General features: G+C 36.1%; 1 protein-coding gene across 3 annotated transcripts; it reads right to left on the reverse strand.

Annotated features, from left to right (window-relative positions):
- Positions 1–494: 494 nt before the first annotated feature.
- Positions 495–16355, reverse strand: LOC132179866 (uncharacterized). Of its 3 annotated transcripts, none has more exons than XM_059592661.1 (11): positions 16258–16355; positions 15880–16022; positions 14192–14717; positions 12415–12565; positions 9984–10094; positions 7270–7672; positions 5777–6019; positions 3758–3827; positions 2467–2645; positions 1797–1863; positions 495–842 (listed from the first exon to the last, which is right to left on the reverse strand). In XM_059592661.1, the coding sequence occupies exons 2-11, from the start codon at positions 16015–16017 to the stop codon at positions 694–696; spliced, it is 2037 nt and encodes a 678-aa protein (XP_059448644.1). In that variant the 5' UTR covers positions 16018–16022; positions 16258–16355; the 3' UTR covers positions 495–693. The 3 variants fall into 3 exon arrangements, with proteins under 3 accessions (XP_059448644.1, XP_059448650.1, XP_059448657.1); XM_059592667.1 differs by lacking the exon at positions 16258–16355 and adding an exon at positions 16153–16231; XM_059592674.1 differs by lacking the exons at positions 495–842; positions 1797–1863; positions 2467–2645 and having other exon boundaries at positions 3826–3915.
- Positions 16356–19265: the final 2910 nt, after the last annotated feature.

Consider the following 19265-nt stretch of genomic DNA (forward strand, 5'->3'; position numbering starts at 1 on the left):
GGGCTCGAGGTATTTCATACATCTAGATACTTCATCTTTCTATAATAATCTTAAGAAATTTTAAGTTTCATTAATTTTTATGCTTTTTTTCATGGATATTTATTGAAAAAAAAAAAAATTATCTTCTTTCTAAGCATATAGTACTCAATATATAGTTTCTTTTAAGGAAAAAAAATGTTAAATGGTTTCAAGTTCAAGATCCCCAGTACTTTGTGGTAAAGTAAAAAACCATGATATTTTTTTCCTCCAAATGATAGGTTCTTCCACGTGTAACCGATGTGTAGCATTAAAAACAAAAGATTTAGTCTTTAGATTGGCCAAGAACAAGTGGAGACGGAAGTTGTTATTGGCTCTTTCCATGAAGCTTTAAGTATCATTCAAGGCCAACCGAAAGCTAAATATCATGTTTCGAATGACACACTGCGGTTATTTGGGAGAATCCAATGCAAAATGTACATATGAAAGCTACAAAACCCCTTCCTTGGAACCCAAGCTACCCAGAATTAAGGCCACTTTGATAGTAATTAGAGCAGCACATATTATATTCTAAAAATGGGTTAGTATCCGAGAGTAACATTTTCTGCATGGAGAGAGGAAATTGAGTTTCTACATGTATTACTAACATTAGTCCTATGTATTTTATGTTACCTTTCCCTATCCTGCTCCATAAATCAACCTAACCAGACCATAAAACTACGAGGTTGAACCCGCCATTCTTCGTAACTTGGCCAACATCTGTGCAGCAGCTGATTCTCTTGCTTCCCGAGGATTGATACAGGGATTACCATCACTCGAACTCTCGAAATCAATCCCTTTTACAGTGACACAAGCTTTAAATCCACCTTCAAAAGCAAAACAGAGTGACAATTATTTTAGTTTTCAAATTCCTTAACAGACCATCAAGATCTTCTGTAATCATAACGTGATGGAGAAGCCATCACGATTTTTTAAAACATTTCTCAAGCTTTAGCCTCCAGGATATTGGCATACAACATAACGAGTCAACAAATGTAATCCATTAGGATTATGCATATACACCATAATGAGGCAACGTATTAAATGGTAAACTTATCAAAAAACTTGAAAATCATTACAAGATATGGTGGAGAAATCCTAGCAAGGATCATTTTTGTAAAACATCTAACAGGATATTGATTACTAAACAATCCCAAATTTAGACTAGCATGTTTTAAACTTGAAGACAAAAAGGAACTTGGTGGCTCATCAAGGAGCAATACAATATCTAGTAATTGTATCGAATACAAATTATGCCATTTTCATATAATATATAAACAGCTATGCCATTAGTACTTCATTAACAGTACAAAAGAAAGTACTTCAAATTCATGTTATTTAGAATACAAACATGGCAGCGCTGTGTCTTCAAGCCGCAGGAATCTCTTTTGAGGGGAACATGATGGGATTTTTGAACCTCATGGCTCAAGTGGATAAGGGTCAGCGTCATGAGGTCCCAGATTCCACTCCCAAGCTTAAAGGGTCTCCAAGGTTTAAAGGGAGAAGGGAGTTGAAGAACTTAGAGTGCTCTATCAACTTTGATGCTAGGGTTTGTGGGCTCTTGCTGTGATGTAATCTTGTTTAGGGTTTGTGGGCTGGTTTCTGTTGGGATGTTTGGTGTTTGGGGTTTCTTGCTTTTCTTTGTTTTTTCTTTGTTTTTTGTGTCCTTTTTGTATACTTCCTATATGCTTAGGCGTGCCTACGCTTCCTATAAAATTTCTTGATTACCTATCAAAAAAAAAAAAAAAAAAAGAATACAAACTGAACTTAGATGATCTTACCATCTGATGTGGATACATGATAAGTTGGCAATATCCAGTTGTTCTCATAACACACACTATCCAATTCCTGCCAAGTTAACAAGGTGTTATAGGAGAATAAATAATGAAAAATAATGCATAAAATCTTCACCCGTATTTATAAAAATGTAGAATATGAGTGATGATGCCATCAATGGCCATAACTTAAGACCCTCTAGCATGCAGTCCCAGGGCACACACGACCAATTACCAAGGGTTTTTAACAACTTCAGAGGTTCCAGACTTGTTACCAAATATTTGAGTCCCAATCAGGCACACAATATTTAAATTTCACAGCAAATATGAGGCTCATGGACCCTTACAAGATAATATGAATAGCCTAGCCTCCCATCCTTACATCCTCCTTTTGACTTCTTGTTGCTTTCTTACACTTTGACTTTCAAGGCACTCAAGTACTATTAAACAGTTCCAATATGTAAAGACACATCGTTACAACTTAACCTATCCCCCGCAGCATGATATATTGTAGTTGTGCACCCAATACAATCTCTACACACCATTAAATAGAAACCCCCCCCCCCTCCCCGCGGTCAATTTTGCATGATAAAAAAATCTAAATGACCCTTCTAAGGTGATTCAATCAATATGATACATTTAAAAGCTTGCATTAGAATCCAATGATAAAACTTGCCTGGCATGGATTTTGTATACTAAGAACAGCCTCTGACAATCTTTTCCTCTTGAAGTTTTGAGGTGAATGTTGGTCTTCAAGTTGCTGGTAAGTCCTTTCTTGGGTAATACTTCTTGGGCATACATCATTACAACCTTCTACGATGGATTCCATCTTTAAGACCAAGTCATCTTCACCACCTATCATAAGAAGAAGAACACAAATATAAAAACATAGGTTATGTATCTCTATCTATTGCTATACTCACTGATGCTTGTAAGGACAGGCTCTAGAAAATACAAGCATTGGGATTCCTAAACATGCAGGTAGGATACCCTACCAGTCGAAAATAACAAACTGGAACCTATTCATCTACTATTCTGAAAATATAATTCAAATAATCTTCAGTTTTGATTGGTCACTACAATGAATTGTTAAGGTTTTGAGTGTGTTTTAACACGTTTAATATGCATAAAGTAAACATTCAGACAATGTATGAGTAATGCTTATATTAAATATAAGCTTCTTTTCTTTTTCCACAAAGAGAGTTCAAAAAAAAAAAAAAAAAGAAAGAAAGAGATAAGCGCGGGCATTTGATTACTTTAACAATTAATGCAAATTGATTAAGCAATTAATTTATAAATAATGAAATGTAATCATTCAAATAGAAGGCTACTCTAGCAAAATATTATTGTCACTGAATTCCTTTTTTCTTTTTCATGTGAACTTCAATATAAACAATTTCCATCCCTTTTCATGTAATTTTCATTTATTGTTGTTTATGTTATGAAATCTTAACCATGTACAAGTTTATCATATAGCAACATGCTGTGGGAAAAGTTTATGATTTGATTTCTGTTAACAAAGAGATTTGGACACTACAAAGGATTGGTTTAGCTCCAATGTTGCAGATCATCAAAGGAAGCATTCAAATATCCAAAATTACAGTCATATTTTAATTCTTAAATATTCTTATTTATATGTTCAAGAATAAGAATGGCCAGAATTTGGAACCCATGATTTAAATGACCGAGATCCTCATTTGGGAGAACCCAACTAACATTTGGAAGGCACTACTTTTAGCACAATCTGAATCACAAAGTCTAGACTGTCTATAGTGCTCTCACCTACAGCCATGAGTGCCAATGACATGCAACTCTGACCCAATAATCAGTGCACTAGACCAGAACTGTCCACTTTTAGAGCTACTTATATTCAGATCCTCTCCTATATTTTAAGCATTTAACTGGGATCTGTTCATCCAATTACAAAAAATAAATGGAAGAAAAAGAACATTTAGAGGAAATCATACCGTTTAAAATCTTCTGGATTTTTCTATCACACTGAGCAATCTCATCTTCTATACAGCGCTGCTGAAAAGACTGCAAACACAAGTAAAGATCAACACAGCATGAATCTTCCCAGGGTTTTGAAGTAGAAGGAAGCTATTGTCAAAACCGAGCAAGTAACCTAAAAGGCAAAAACAACATATGTCAGCATGGGTTGAAGAAACCAAAATACCATCCCATAGGTCCATTTAAAAAACCCTATGATCAGAATGGTAACCAATATAGTAATTGAGAACATCCAATCTTCAACACCTTGAAGGTTATAGGTCACAAATTACATGCCATCAATGTAGACTTCAAAGATGTTATCGATTGTAGTGACCTAATTGGCTAATTGGTACCAAACACAGCATGCATATGTCATCACACTATCGACCATGTCACTGGGCTAGCAATACAGGTTCATGTCCACCAGCCAAGCCGTTAAGGGTCAACCTTGACACGACTCATTTAGTTAAACAAGTCAAACCCTCTAACCTTGATACGACCCATTTAAATAAGCGAGTGACACGACATGACCCGTCTAACCTGTTTGATAAACAGATCGTGTTGGGTTGACCCAACTCAATCCAAACACGCATGACCCATTTAATAAATAAGTCATGTTGGGGTTGACCCAAGCATGACAATGATTTGATAAACTAAAAAAAAAAAAACAAAAATTACAAATATAAACAAAATAATGAAACAGAAAGATAAGCTGGATTTTGGGACATTGTTTTAAGAAAAAGGGAAAAATTCACTTTACCCCCCTGAAGTTTCAGGGCTTTTTCAATTTGAACCCCAAAGTTTAAAAAGTGGCAATGTACCCCCCCAATGTTTCAAAAATTTTCAATTTAAACCTTCCGTTAATAATTTCTGTTAAATTGGACGGAAATCTCTAAAATTACATAATTACCCTCAGGCTTTTTTAAAAAAAATTTCCGTCCAATTTAACGGAAATTGTAACGGAAGGTTTAAATTGAAAATTTTTGAAACATTGGGGGGGTACATTGCCACTTTTTAAACTTTGGAGTTTAAATTGAAAAACCCCTGAAACTTCAGGGGGGTAAAGTGGATTTTTCCCTAAGAAAAATTATGTTCGCAAGGCATTGCAATGTCCATCAAAATTTTATGGAGGGATGTATCTCAACTGTATAGATAACAGCGAGACTCCGTTTCTAATTCAGCCTTGCATTCTTGGGCATTTCTAAATCCAAATTCATTTAATTCTCAATGCGTATCTGAAAAAATGCTAGCAATCTGGTGCAGGGCACCTCTCACGTCCTTTCTTCACAGCAGTAGGCATAATTCACATTTAGGAAACTTGGTATTGCGACATGATACTGATGTCTTGCAAGTTCACAAAGTAACAGCAGAAGAGCCAACAAAATGATATTACACCCCAAACACCTAAGCATGATAGCCATCCCAAACTAATATGGTCAGACATAAACACATTCAAGTTAACAGAGGCACCACATAGCAACCAAGCGCAGAGGCCAATTGATTATTGGTGAAGATGGACTTAGTTGAGGGCAACATCAACTTGAATTTTCAATCTTGTGTGGAGAGATTTGATATTGGGAAACAAAATTTGTGGTAATGACAGAACATGGAAACACAAAATAAAATTCTAAAAAAAAAATCTGATTTTATAAACGGGTCAAAAAGATCACCGATGAGTTAAGCGGTTTGACCCGGAATTGGCTTGTTTATTAAACGGGTCAAGCGGCTTGACCCGGTAGTGACCCAAGCACCTATACCAAACCCTAACCTACTAATTTTGTGTTGGGTTCGTGTCGGATTCACGGGTCGTGTCAAAAATTGCCAGTCCTATGACACATACACAGAAGATATGCGGTCAATTATGAAATTACTGATCTGTATCTCTGTGTCTGTGTGATTGAGAGAGAGAGACTATTGAAAAAGTATTATCAAACAGATATTAGGACAATTTTTTCTAAGCACTATTAGAACATGTGAGAGGATAAAAATAATACCAGTTGATCCCTTTTACGAAGAAGAACTCTCAAGGCAGTGAATGACAATTCATGTTGCTTTGACGCCATAAAACTTTGCAATTTGTCGAGTTCTATTGAGTTGGATTCATAAGCAACCATTACATGATCACCTATCCCATCTTGAACAGACAAGATATTGTCACAAGTTCTATTTCCAGCAGCAATCTGTTCATCTTTGCATTTGGTAAAGGAAGGCCTCATCCTCGAGTCCACCAACTCATCCTGTCAACCCAATATCAGATGCATAAATATAAATCAAATATAAGAAAACTAAAGAAAGTATAAAGAAGCTAGCTATAGTTAGACAAATTACAAAGTCAAAAACACATAATCTTGAACCCAAACCTTACATATATGCTCATCAATCTGTGTAAGAAAGAAAAGGGACAGGGGTCCCTATTCTAGAAGAAGAGTGAAGTGTACCTAAGAGGTGTCCCTATTCTGAAATTTTGTATTTTTCCTCTCTCTCTATCATAGGGGTGGTGGAAGAAAGAAATATGTCACAACCACTCAAATACGAACTTGCACATTTGGAAAAACAATAAAGATGTGGACGTTGTTCTCTTTCTTCATGTCTTTAAGTCAGAATACGAGCCTGCTCATATGAAGATTTTGAATAGTTCTGAGCTTCGCTCTTTCCATGAAGTCTTCGGCTTCACTATGTTCAAAAGTGGTAATTCTAGCAGTCCCAATAGTGACCAATATCAATTGAAGAAATTGAAGAAGTATAGACTTCCACTCTTAGAAAGTTTATACAATATCAGACGATCCGAAAAGGAAAGTTTATCATGTCTTGAGACAAAAGAATCAATTTTCAAGTTTTATGCTTTGTTGACGATTTGTTAATGGAAATTATTGTCTGTTTTAACTTTTTTGAATTTCATTCAACGTTGATCAGTTTCAAAATGGGAATATGATATGATATGAACTTGGATTTTTTTGTTGTGTTATGTTGTATGAGATGGATGATGGGTTTTTTTTTTTCCTATCTAGAGAGGTTTCTTCTTTTCTATTAAAAGAAAAAATTCATTGCTAGTGTTTGTCTAGTTGGAGTTTAAAGGGTTGCTAGTGGAAACTGGTAGGTTGAAAGGGATTAGAGGTACGGAGGTTGGGACTGAGTTGGAGGGGAGAGAGAGAGGGAGAGAGAATTATTATTTAATGAAAAATAAAAAATAAAAATAAAATTCCATGTTAGTAAGTTGTTGACATGGCAATACATATCAACCAAAATAGACTGCGGCAATAAAAATTATGCGACATAAGAAGAATCCATTATGGTTCATTGTTAGTCTATTAGGGATTGTACAACATTAAAACAATTTAAATAACTAAAGGATGATTGTAAATTAACATTGCAGGGATATAATTGAAACCAACAGACCTTACAAACTAAAGGTGTATCTAACCCTAATAAACTTTAATTAAAAGGAAATCCAAAAAGGTTGTCACTTAAGCGGAAAAAAGGATCTAACCTTAACCTTGACATCACTTGGTGAGCCATTTACATAACTTTCCATACTATTCATCTTTTCTTCACGATTGTCAACTTGGATAGTATTTGCTATGTTCTTGCATTTCTCTCCATTCTGGGAAGGAACCATGAAAGAGTCATCCACATTCATATTCAGAGATCCATTGAGAGAACCAGACAAAACAATCATGTGACATTCACTATCATCCTTCAGTTTGAGTGATTCAGCATTAGCGTCCTTTGCCTTGTTGCCAAAACCCCTTACTAGTCCATATTCTATATGAGATCTATCGAGCCTTTTATGAATTTCTGGAGTGCAAGGTTTATCTGTCGTGTCAGGGCTGTTCACATTTGAATTTCCCTCTACCATGCTTAAAGTATGCAAGCTACCAGACAGAACTTCCCTGCATAATTTTTTTCCCCTTTTTAAGTAAGTAAATGAATTAAAGAAAAAGGAAAACTAAAAGACCAACGGTTCATATACTAAGAAATATATAAGAAAATAATAGAACAAAGGAAAGCAACACCCTTCAACCTCCACATTTGTTAGAAGGGCTGGCAATAAACCAGCACCATAAACAACTAGAAACTGCAGAAGCAAACCCAAAAAGAACCATACAGTGTGTAGAAATACCAGCAAAGACCAAGGCCCCAGCTAATCAGCTATGCTGAAGATTTCATCTGAAAGCTGGAAGTCATAACTAAATCTAAATCACATGAGATACAAGAATCTGTATCAAATCTAAATCAAATATAAGGCTCAACGATGCAATTCTCTCGAAAGAAAAAAATAAAAATAAAATAAAATAAACAAACAAATGTACTGAGGACATAAATCACTAGCACTCACATAAAATCTATAAAAGATATGAACAGAGGAACCATAAATTTTGTATTGGTGGTTGAAAGAACAGGAATTGCATTTATGGATGCAGTCCAGCTATGCAAGTTTAGAAAGGGCTATCTCTAAAAGGAACAGCCCTTTTATTTTAACTCCCTGAAACAACAGTGGAAAACAACTTATTGTTGTTGACAGATCAAAAGAACACAAAACACCCAATTTTGACTAGCGACAAGTCACAATAACATAAAATTATCATTGTGAATGGAATCATAAGTATCCCATTATTCAGACTTCTCATGTCTCAACCACAAAGAATACTTCTTATTGAGCAATCTCAATCAATGTTAGTTGAGAAATAATTGGTTGTGATTGAGGAATTCCTTTGTTTTAGTAAAGAACAAACTAAGCACATAGGTTACTAAAATCCACAATTTGAATTCTTAACTGTAAGAAAGGGTAGGGATGTATATGCAGGTTAAGGAAAGCCTTATATAGTCTAAACCAGACACCAAGAACATGGTTTGAGAAGTTCTTTGAAATGGTATTGAATTTGGTATTCACATATGCTAGACGGATCATTCAGTATTTCATTTGCATATCAATGTGGGTTATATTCTACTTGTGGTATAAGGATGCTTCTGTTGCGGCTCTCTTGAAGCTGTCTAGTGGCTCCATTTAGTAGAACATGAACTTTTCTAGAGCTGTTCATGATTGAGAGGTAGATGTCTTTGCCACATTCTTCAGGATCTTGTATTTAGTTAGAGTGAGACGGGAAGGTGAAGACAAATTGTGGTGGGTCTCCTCCAACGCAAAAAAGGTGAAGACAATTTGAAATTTCTCAAGCCGAGTTCAAACATGGCCAATTTTAGTCTAGCCAAATTTGAACACCCTGTTGGAGTTCAACTCGAGTTTGAGCAGCCTATTTTTTAACCATAGGGGAATTCAAACAGCTACTTGTCAGTTGAATCGAGCTCGATTACAACCCTTTATATAATAAAATGGAGAGAGGTTTATTGTTTAGAGCCTCTCTTTTTTGTGCAAGCCCCAAATATTGCCATGAATAATCCAAGAAATGAATGTCACAAACGTCATATTGATGAGAAAATGCATCTTACAAGACATCTTCTATGGCAGTAAATGAAATTGAATATAGCTCCCTAGCCCTCTTCCTTTGTATTGATTAGAAAATAATAATAATAATAAAAAAAATTAGCTATAGATATTCCAGTATTACATGCAAGAAGTGCCAGATAGCTCAGGACAACCAGGTTGTGGTAGTTCCCAAGCCTAGTTGTGGAATCCACCTTCAACAAAATGGGTTCAATTCCCAGCCTAACACATGGACAAGGCTTAGAATTACACCAAACAAAAAGGGGAAGGAAAAATACATATTGATAATATGTCGAATGAAGAAAAAAAGTGCTACACATAATGAAGAGTTCTTGTGCACAAGATCATGCATCCCAGGCTTAAAAAAACCTTTCTTAGAAGAGGTTTGTGGGCTCCACATCATTAGAGAGATAGATAGATAACACGTTTTGAACAGAAACGTGTTATCTATTTATCTCTCTAATGATTTGGAGCCCACAAACCACTTTTAATAAATATCTGATGTCTGCATCAACAGTATTTATCTGATCCAAAATGTTTTCATCAAAGCTATATCTTTGAAGCATCTAAAATGGGAAGTTCAAAATGTTATACATGCTACAGCATTGAATCTTGACATTGGGTGTTCAAATGAGTTGAACTCTAATAAATCCACAACCAACAAAAAAAAAGAACATTTCTAGGAACTACTTTATGCAGGTAAAACAAAGGTTTCTAATTATAACACACAATGAAGTTATTTTGAAAACAATTAGGTGCACCTCGAAAGCCAGCTTGACACTATCTTGGCATAAGGAAGCACATGGAAGTACTCGATAACTGGGGTAACCGTCCATCTGCTGGAACTTTTTCTGACCAAAGGACCCTGCAAGCTACTCAAATAGCGGAGGAAAAAAAAAAAAAACTCATTAAAAAAATGTACAGTTGATTATGATCTTCTTATAAAAAAGATTTCAGGTCAGACAACCAAATAACAGTTAATGGGGAAAGAAGCATAAAGAGTATATTCTTTCTTGAAGCGGAATCATATATGGTGCTTCCTTCAATAAGTGACACTACATAAAGGCATCTGATTTACTCAGTCAATGGAGAAAGAACAGTTTCTATGAAACAACCAAATAAGGTTTTTTAATCATCTTCAACAATGAAAAAACCTTAATTTAACCGTCTTATCGATGTTTTCTCAGTATTATTGAAAATCAGGTTATTTGTCGGCCCAAGTCAGCCTAGTTTGGCCCATTGTCAGTCCAGATATCCGGTCGCCGCCTGGCTTCCATCTCCAGCAACCATCCAGCCGCGTCTCCGACTGCCACCACCGGCCACCTCCCATCTCACGCTCAGATTTGGCTTTGCGTCGCACTTGATTCCACCCTTATCTGAGCTCACATCCTGCTTTTGGATCTTGCCAAACACAATCCTTATCTGTTTCATCAATGGATCCAAAGGCCAAGCTCACACTCAGATATTGGTTTTTGTCGCACCAAATCCACCTCAACCAAAAAAAAAAGGTCAATTCTTTTTCTTTCCGAACTCAAGCTTCCACCTCAAGTTTGATATTTTCCTAATCAATGTATTTGCCAAAGTTGGTTGATTGTAATAAAATCTTTACCTTATTCACTCCACCTACCACATTTCCCCTATAAAAATGGGTCATTTGTATAGTAAACATATAGAAGACAATAAGAGCACAATGTAGCCTTTAGAGCAATTCCCAATAGTGAACGTAGGCCTTTATGGCCCAACAACCCAAAAATCCTTGTGTCTTTTCTCCCTCCACTTCTGTTATATTCTCTTCCATTTACATCTTATTATAATTTTCTACAATATCAATATAAAAGACATCAAAACACTTAATTCCACCCTGAGCACGTGTTGCATTGCAGTTCATGAGGAAAGAAAAATTAAGTCATGATAAAGAAGAAGATGACAATAGACACAACATCTATAGATACTAGTCTCACAAAGCAAAGGCCCAAAAACATGGTTTGTATATAGAACTGCTGTTCTAACAGCTACAAAAGTTTCAACTTTCATATTATAAGCTACGTGTTGATCTCCCCTAAGCCCAATAGTTGGTTTTGATTTCATTGCTCACTTCATCCATGTCTTGACTCTAAGAACATAAAATAATACAAAACTGCCATCATTTTAAGGTGTGCTGTTCTCAAACGAACACTCTCATCAACTAACCATCTGGCACATACTTTTAGGTCACAATTTAACTCATAATTGGTTTAAGAATCCAAATTTCTCACTTAGCATGAAAAATAAAATTCTATCACTATTATTTTCATCACCAATTCAAGGTTTAGAGCTAGGAAGATAGTAATCTCCATTAATCATGAAATTTCAGCCCGAAAGATGTAACCGACATAAACACAATTAGATTGAAACAAAATTACAACAATATATATAGGAAGTAGAATACTCTTTTAATATATATTGATATAACCCTCTTTTATTTTATTTTTTTATTTTAAGATAAAGAATAATTCAATGTATTGCTACGCTAAAAAAAAAAAAAAAAATGAAAATGTAGAGGAAGTAAAATCAAATTGAAAACAAGAGATGGAAAATACTGAACTTTTTATTTTAGAGCTAAAGGGGCAAAATGTTAACATAAAATAGGAAAATAAACCTCCCGCATTAATCTACCACACATAAATAAGTGAAATAGAAGACCAAGAAACATCTTCTCTTCCATTCTTTAAAGAACTTTTTTTAGTAAGGATATTTCTCAACCTAGATAACAGGGCACTTCCAATAAAACAGAGAAATTATACTTCAAATTTCTACTCTCTAACTCAGTCTAACATGTAATATAACTCAAGAGTTAGTTTGCCAAACACATTTTTTTTTTTTTTTGTGCAAAAGATACAAAATCAAATAAATTACTTGCCATACTTAAAGGCGCTTAGCAGATGCCAAGTGGATTGGTTTGATAAACTAGTTCAATATTAGGAAAAATTTAGAACATATGTAAACCAATTCTCTCCATTAGTGTGCAAATGATTGGCACTAGAAAGAACCCAATCAAATGTCTACATGCATCTTACTCGCTAACAGGAGAACCAGGAATCACAGGTCTACACCCTTAACCCCCCCCCCCCCCTTTTTTCTCTCTCAAAAGAAAAATAATAATAAAAAAATATATATAAATGCATACACAAAAGGTTCTGCCTAGCGCCAAACCTTTCAATCGCATCCTTAAGAGGAACTTGAATGACATCCTCATTCACAGATTGGGTGCATCGTATTATATAAAAGCGAGCAGTTGTCTTTTCTTTGCTGAGAGAATATACAGCATGGCTTTCTAGAACCAGGAGATCAGACTGATTAATACCTGTTCCATGTACAAGAATCATATTCAATTATCAGCAAGTCTAAAACTATTAAAAAGAAAAGGAAAGGGTAACTGAAACTACACTAAACTCTAACAAGTGCTAATCATGAGGTAATGCCTAAAGTTCACAGATTGGGCTGCCAAATGATAGAGCAATCAAATATGTTATGGGCTGCCATGGACGATCTCCAGAAGCAGAGTGTCATTGTGGTTGATTGGTATTATATGGCAAAAGGAATGAGGAGTCCGTGAATCTTCTTCTTCATTGTGAGGTTGCTTGTGCCATTTGGAATGTTTTCTTCAATTGATTTGGGTTGCCTTAGGTTATGCCTAGACGAGTAGTCAATTTGTTTGCTTGTTGATGGACTGCTGGCAACACTCTGAGTGCTGCTATGTGGAAAATAGCGCCTTTGTACCTTTTGTGGTATCTATGGAGAGAAACGAATGTCGGATGTTTTGAGGACCACAAGAAGACTTCAGAGGAGATAAAGTCTTTATTTTTCAACAATTTTGCATGTTTGGGAAGCTACATATGTTTCTCCTTTGGTGATTAATTATCATGATTTTCTTCTTCTTTTTGTATCTACTAGTTAGGTGGCTTCTCTTGTATACTTCCTATGTACATGGGGGCGCCTTACGCTATTAACGATATCTCAATTAATTATAGAAAAAAAATGTTATGTTCCTAACTTGAAATATAATTTAACTTGGTTAAATATAGCTGCAAGTACGACTTATCAAAAAATATATATAGCTGCAAGTACGATAACCATGATTAATTTATATTATACTCTTGCTGGATAGACATATTGCTTAATAAACTACAAAATCCTTAATAACAATAACAATTGGTCATCCTAATACATAAGTCAAACCAATTAATATTAATTTCCGTATTCAATAGGCTGCTCCAAAGGAAATTTATGTGATTTAGATCCTTTTCCCAAAAATGTTTTGCAGAAAAACTATTTCCATAAAATATCTTCAGGAGAATAAAGCCTACAGTACAACAGCATTACAAAAGGGAAATTCCAGTGAAAACCCAATAAGATTTAAGGCCAAGAAGATTGTTGCCAGCTCCACAATAAGATCAACTTTGGAGAATGAGAACAGATCTTTTTTTTTTTTTTTTGGATAAGTATGAACTAATCATTAGAATTTAGAAAACATGACAGATCTCTTAAGCACCAAAAATGAATTTACATCCTCATTGAGCAGCAACATTTGAAATTTAAATGCATAGCATAATACCAATGGTATAAGTAGATTCATTTTCATTAAAGTGAAGTAAGGTGTATCATGCCAGGCATACATAGTATCAAGCAAAAAATGAAATCAGGAAAATAGCATCAAAGGCAAATATAATTTACTGTGAGTATCCAGGTTATCAATTCAGCATGTTTCTCCCAACAGAAGGAATATAACCTTTTTAAACAAAATTCCACAATCATTTTATGAGTATACTTCAAAATCCAGATGATATATTGGGTGGAAAAGTAAACAAAACTCAGAATATAGTAGCAACTGCTCAGAAATTAAAATCATTAAAAAGGAAAAAAGAAAATGTTCTGCTGCAGTTTCAAAATTTAACAATTTGTTCATCTACCTATAGGTAACATAGCATACCTGTTGCTTCCTTAACAGCTAAATATGCAAGCCGGAGCAAACCAGATTCATCAACACTCGATTCACCTTTTGAAGGTTTTCTAATGAATCTTTTCTTTTTGTCCACCTGTTTTGCCTCTGCCATACCTTCTAAAGTGAGGTTTGAGATATCCAAGTCCTTTTCAATCACTGACCAAACTCCCTGGGTGATGGAACTAAATAGCAAAAAGCAGTTTTCCTTCTTTGAGTCAAGTAAGAGAACTGCAACTTTGGACATTGGCCATCCATCTATATTTGGGACATCTTTGGATGCATCTAAACTTGTAGATATATCACATGCTTCCATGATTCTTTTCTCTGTCACTGAAAACTGTTTCTCCAAGTCATCCAATTCAGTATCATTGGATCTTTGCATGAACTTCATATATGCCAACAAAGTCGGTTTCAGAATCACAGCCAATTTGCAAAAGGCTTCAAAACCCAAAACTTCTAGCTGTAGCTGTCGTTTCCTGAGGTAATAGTTGTACAGTAACACAATGGCATGCACCTAATAGCAATCAATTTTAAAGGCAAAACAAGTAGTTAAGAGTGGAGGATGAGGATCACATATGCATGTATAAATCTATTCATGTATGAATTGGTGGCGTAAGTGTTGGTGTAGAAGAAATTGTGAGCATCTCTCTCTAGCCTGTCGGCGCATATGGGTGCGTCCCGACATTCCTCATTTAGCAACAGCGTGATCCTAGTTTCGCTATTCTGGTATGTGTCCCAACGTTCCTCATCCAGCAACAGCGTCATCCTAGTTTCTCTATTCTGGTATTCCACAATGGGGTATTCGAGAATGGTAGGTTACGCTAGGCATGCTCTTCTCTATCACTAGTTTGAGTATTATACATGTTTTTTACATGTTTAATATAACCTTTTTAGACAAACCTTACATGGTATCAATTCATTAATTTGCATTAGTTCCCACGCTTTGACATGGACCTGCTGGGGCATTCCAAAATTCATATCCCTCTCAATGTTCCTTTCTTTACCGCATTACCCAGAATTTAGTAGTAAATGGATATACACTCCTAATTCTAGACAGCTTCTCGTAAAAGGTAAAACAGTGTGCAGTATACACATAAAACTATCTACATTAATAACCATGATTGGGATTCTGTTATGGATTGAGGCAGAAAAGGACTAAAGGCTACTTTGGTTCGATTATGTTTGAGTTCTTCAATCTACGCCATTTGGATTGAAAGGAATAATCTTTGACATGGGAATAATCCACTTTCGGAAGAGAAGATCATTCAAAGAATTACACGGAAGATTAGAGCTCGTTTAGCTTCTAATTGTAAATTCCTGAGAAGTAGAGAAAATGTAGAACTGTGCAAAAAATGGGGATTGCCTGTTGGAATCCTTAGATAGGCTGATTGTTGATGTTTGTATAGGTGATAAAGTGTTAGATGTTAGTAGTTTGATTGTAAAGCCAATGATTGTGGCTGAGTTCCAGAAAATATAATGTAGACTTTTGTTTGCTATAAAATTTGTTCATTCATCCAAATATATATATATATATATTAACCACGTTCCAACCACAGAAGATGTATAAGCATTATCTACTCCTCCACCATCAAATATTCAAGAACACAAGGCATTGTTTACCACAAGCGAACCATGAGAAAGAGATAACCACAAAAATTGTAACATTGATGAAGCACCTGTTTCGCCACTGATTGCTGATGAGAAAGTGATGGGATATCCCGCAAAGAAGACTTAGCCGGAAGCATTGGGTCAAGCAAGTAAGCTAGAAAGGCCTGAATAGCATCCTCAGTTGGACACACCTCTGATTCATCCATGGCCTCTACAGGGTCAATGAATTAATAAACATGAATTAGCTTTATCAAACAAGCACTGTACAGAATAAATAAATCAAAAAATCAAAAAATTACCCTGAAGTTCAGAATTAGAAAGCAAAAAAAAAAAAAAAAAACCTGGAGAGCGAGAAAAGCTCAGAATGCAGGAAATTGAAACACAGAAAATTAGGGTTTTAGGGTTTAAAGAAGAAAAAGAAAGAAGACAAGTAGTGAAGAATTTACTCAAGATCAACTTCAGAAATCAGTTTGATGTGAGAGAAAACGTGTGTAAGAAGTGAGTCCTTTTATAGTATTGGATTTTTTTTTTTTTTAATCGTATAATTATTGGAATTAGAGGAAGCGACAAACAGCATGCCATTTTCATGATTCTGCGCTTTGTCAGGTTTGTAAGCGCGCCAAGCATGCCAGAATCTGTGTAAAGCTACACATACAAATTTTTTATTACTTTTTGAAACTTGTCACCGTCTAATTGGAGCAAAATTTGTAAGGAATTTAATATCCACGTATTACCATGGAGGGGTGGTTTAATGGCCGAAAAAAATTTCTAAGTAATTAGGTAAATAGTAGGGTGTAGGTTCGAATCTCTGCAATGGAGAATCCGCATGCCTAATTAGTATAAATCACATTGGTTCTCATTAATGCCTTGGTGGGACAGGCAATTAAGCTATGGCTTAACTGGTCTTAAAGTTGCGTTTGCGATTTTTGTCGTCTAGGTTCCTCCTGAGCAGTCCCCCACGCATTGGTGCTACTATGGTCACACCAAAGTAAAATAGCCACAATCAGTCTCCCCCTCAAACTTTTTTTTGCCTCCTATAGTTTAACAACTTTATTTTTTGCCTCCTATGGTTAAGTTTTTATCACAGGACGTATCTCGAATTTACATAAAAACGGAGATGGTACCTCCGTCTAAATTCTATCCAAATTTTGACGGAAAAGTACGTCAACACCATTAAAAAATCGACATGTCCATATATTAATTAAAAATACAAAATCAAAATTTTAAAATTAAAAATATTATTTAAAGGCGGGGGGGGGGGTGGCTAGCCACCCCTTTGGATAGCCACTCCCATTTTGCCCTTAGGGGTGGCCGGCCACCCCTTCCTAGTTTTGGGGTGGTTCAGCCACCCTCAATTTGCAAAATCGGGGTGGCCGAAACAACCCCCAAAGCTGTTGGGGGTGGCCCACCCACCCCCATTTGGTATGGGGAGGTTCGGCCACCCCCAAGGGCCAATCCTAATTTTTTTTATTTATTTTTTTTTTTTCAATTGGCCTTTTGGGGTGGCCAAACCACCTTGGGCCACCCCCATTTTGGCCAGTTAAAAAAAAAAAAAAAAAAAAAAAAAAAAAACATTAAGTAAGAAGATGAAACTCACAAAAGAGCTATTGAAACGGAAGTTTTCGGCGAGTAATAAGAGGCACTTGGAGGACTGGACGGCCACCACTAGATCGGACAACCACAAAGAAGAAGAAGAAGAAGTAGACGCATCAAACGGCCAGGAATGGCCTTCGTCGCAGTCTCTGATCTCCTCCAGCAAATGTGCAAGCAACGCGATCCAATGGACCAAATCAGTGCAGTCCCTCCTGAACATTGGCATGGACACTAACGTATCTCCAGCGAAAATGCCGGATGCGGTAGGCCTAGCACTCACGACGTCCTACATGAGGTCGAGGAGTACTATGCCGGCCATCTCATCACGAGTGGCGCAGGCTCAAGCCACCCCTTTCCCTTGTTGTTTTTTTTTCTTCTAATTTTATGATATTTAAATATTTAAATTTTTATTTTGTATTTTAATTAATATATGGACACATATAAATTTTTTAATGGTGCTGACGTGGCTTTCCGTCAAATTTTAGACAAAATTTAAACATAGGTACCATCTCCATTCTTATGTAAACCCGAGATACCTCATGTGATAAAAACTAAATTCTAGGGGGCAAAAAATAATGTTTGCTAGGTTTTAGAAATTGGCCTTATTCGATATGCAAAACTTGGTGTGTTCTTTGCATTTAGTTGGTTTTGTATTTTGTAAAGTTTTAAGCATTGTTTAGGGTTTGTCATTGAATGAACAAAAGGGGAGATTGTTAGGTTTAAGTTGGCCTTATTCAATGATATTTCTTGTTTGTTTGTGTTGCTTAAAACTTTGGGAGTTGTTCTTAGGTTTTTAAGAGTTCTTGGAGTCTTTCCTATTTTCCCGTCAGAAGTGCCGTTAGAACGAGACAAGTAACCGGGAGTTACTGGTTTCTCGTTAGGAACTGCATCAAAATGAGGATATGATGAGAGCAAGTTTTGGACTCCCTGGTTTCTCGTTAGGAACTATGTCACGATGAGGATATGACGAGAGCAAAAGTTGGACTCCTTGGTTTTTCGTCAGGAACCCCGTCAGAACGGGACAAGTAATGGGAGCAAAGTTGAACTCCTTGGTTTCTCGTCAGGAAGCTCGTCAGAACGGGACAATTGACAAGAGTGAAGCCTCTATTTTCTCGTCAGGAACCTCGTCAAGACGAGACATGTAACAGGACCAATGTTGGACTCCCTGGTTTCCCGTCACCTGATGCGTTAAGACGGGACATATGACGAAGAAGAGACATTTGTTCTTCCCGTCATAATAGAACTGCTTTCTCGTTAAGACATGAAATTCTCAGATCTAGGAATCTGTTTAATCCATCACAACGGGAAAGTGTTTCGTTAGGACGTGACGAAGAAAATGGGTCTCTCCTATAAATAGTTTTCCTGTCTCTATTCTCCACAGACTTTAGAAGTGTATTTTGTGAGCTCTCTTCACTGAAGTCTCAATATTTCTCCACGAGTGATGTGTCTCTGTGGGGTTGTTATTCAAGAGGGGACATGTTAAAGCTTGGAGATACCCTTTACTCTTGATTGGCTTGTTGCCTTGTTCATTTGTCTATGTAAAGATTGTTGCTTTGGATGCTTAAAGAAGGAAGTCTACCGAATGGTCGGTAAGGAGATGCACTGCTTGAAGATGGTCACGATTGGAGACAAGCTGGGAAGCTTGTTGTTCTTACTAAGTTTAGAGGTCCTCAAGGTTGTGAGTATCGTCTATTCTCTAATTGTGAATCTTCATTTAGTAGTTTCCTGGGTTTAGCTGCTCCAGAGTGGTTTTTACCTTGAGGTGCTAAAGGGTTTTCCACTTCGTAAACGAATCTTGTGTTATGGTTGTGTTGTTCTTTTTGTTTCCGCTGTGCATCTTTCATGTTTGTTGAAATGGCTT

The sequence above is a fragment of the Corylus avellana genome, chromosome ca1 (genome assembly GCF_901000735.1).
Source record: "Corylus avellana chromosome ca1, CavTom2PMs-1.0".
NCBI lineage: Eukaryota > Viridiplantae > Streptophyta > Magnoliopsida > Fagales > Betulaceae > Corylus > Corylus avellana.

Excerpts from the sequence above, each read along its gene's own strand:
- LOC132179866 (XM_059592661.1), bottom strand. The coding sequence starts at position 16,017 with ATGGATGAATCAGAGGTGTGTCCAACTGAGGATGCTATTCAGGCCTTT. Across the intron at positions 1,864-2,466 it reads GTATACAAAATCCATGCCAG|GAATTGGATAGTGTGTGTTA; the intron begins GCAAGTTTTATC and ends TTAACTTGGCAG. Across the intron at positions 843-1,796 it reads TCATGTATCCACATCAGATG|GTGGATTTAAAGCTTGTGTC; the intron begins GTAAGATCATCT and ends TTGCTTTTGAAG.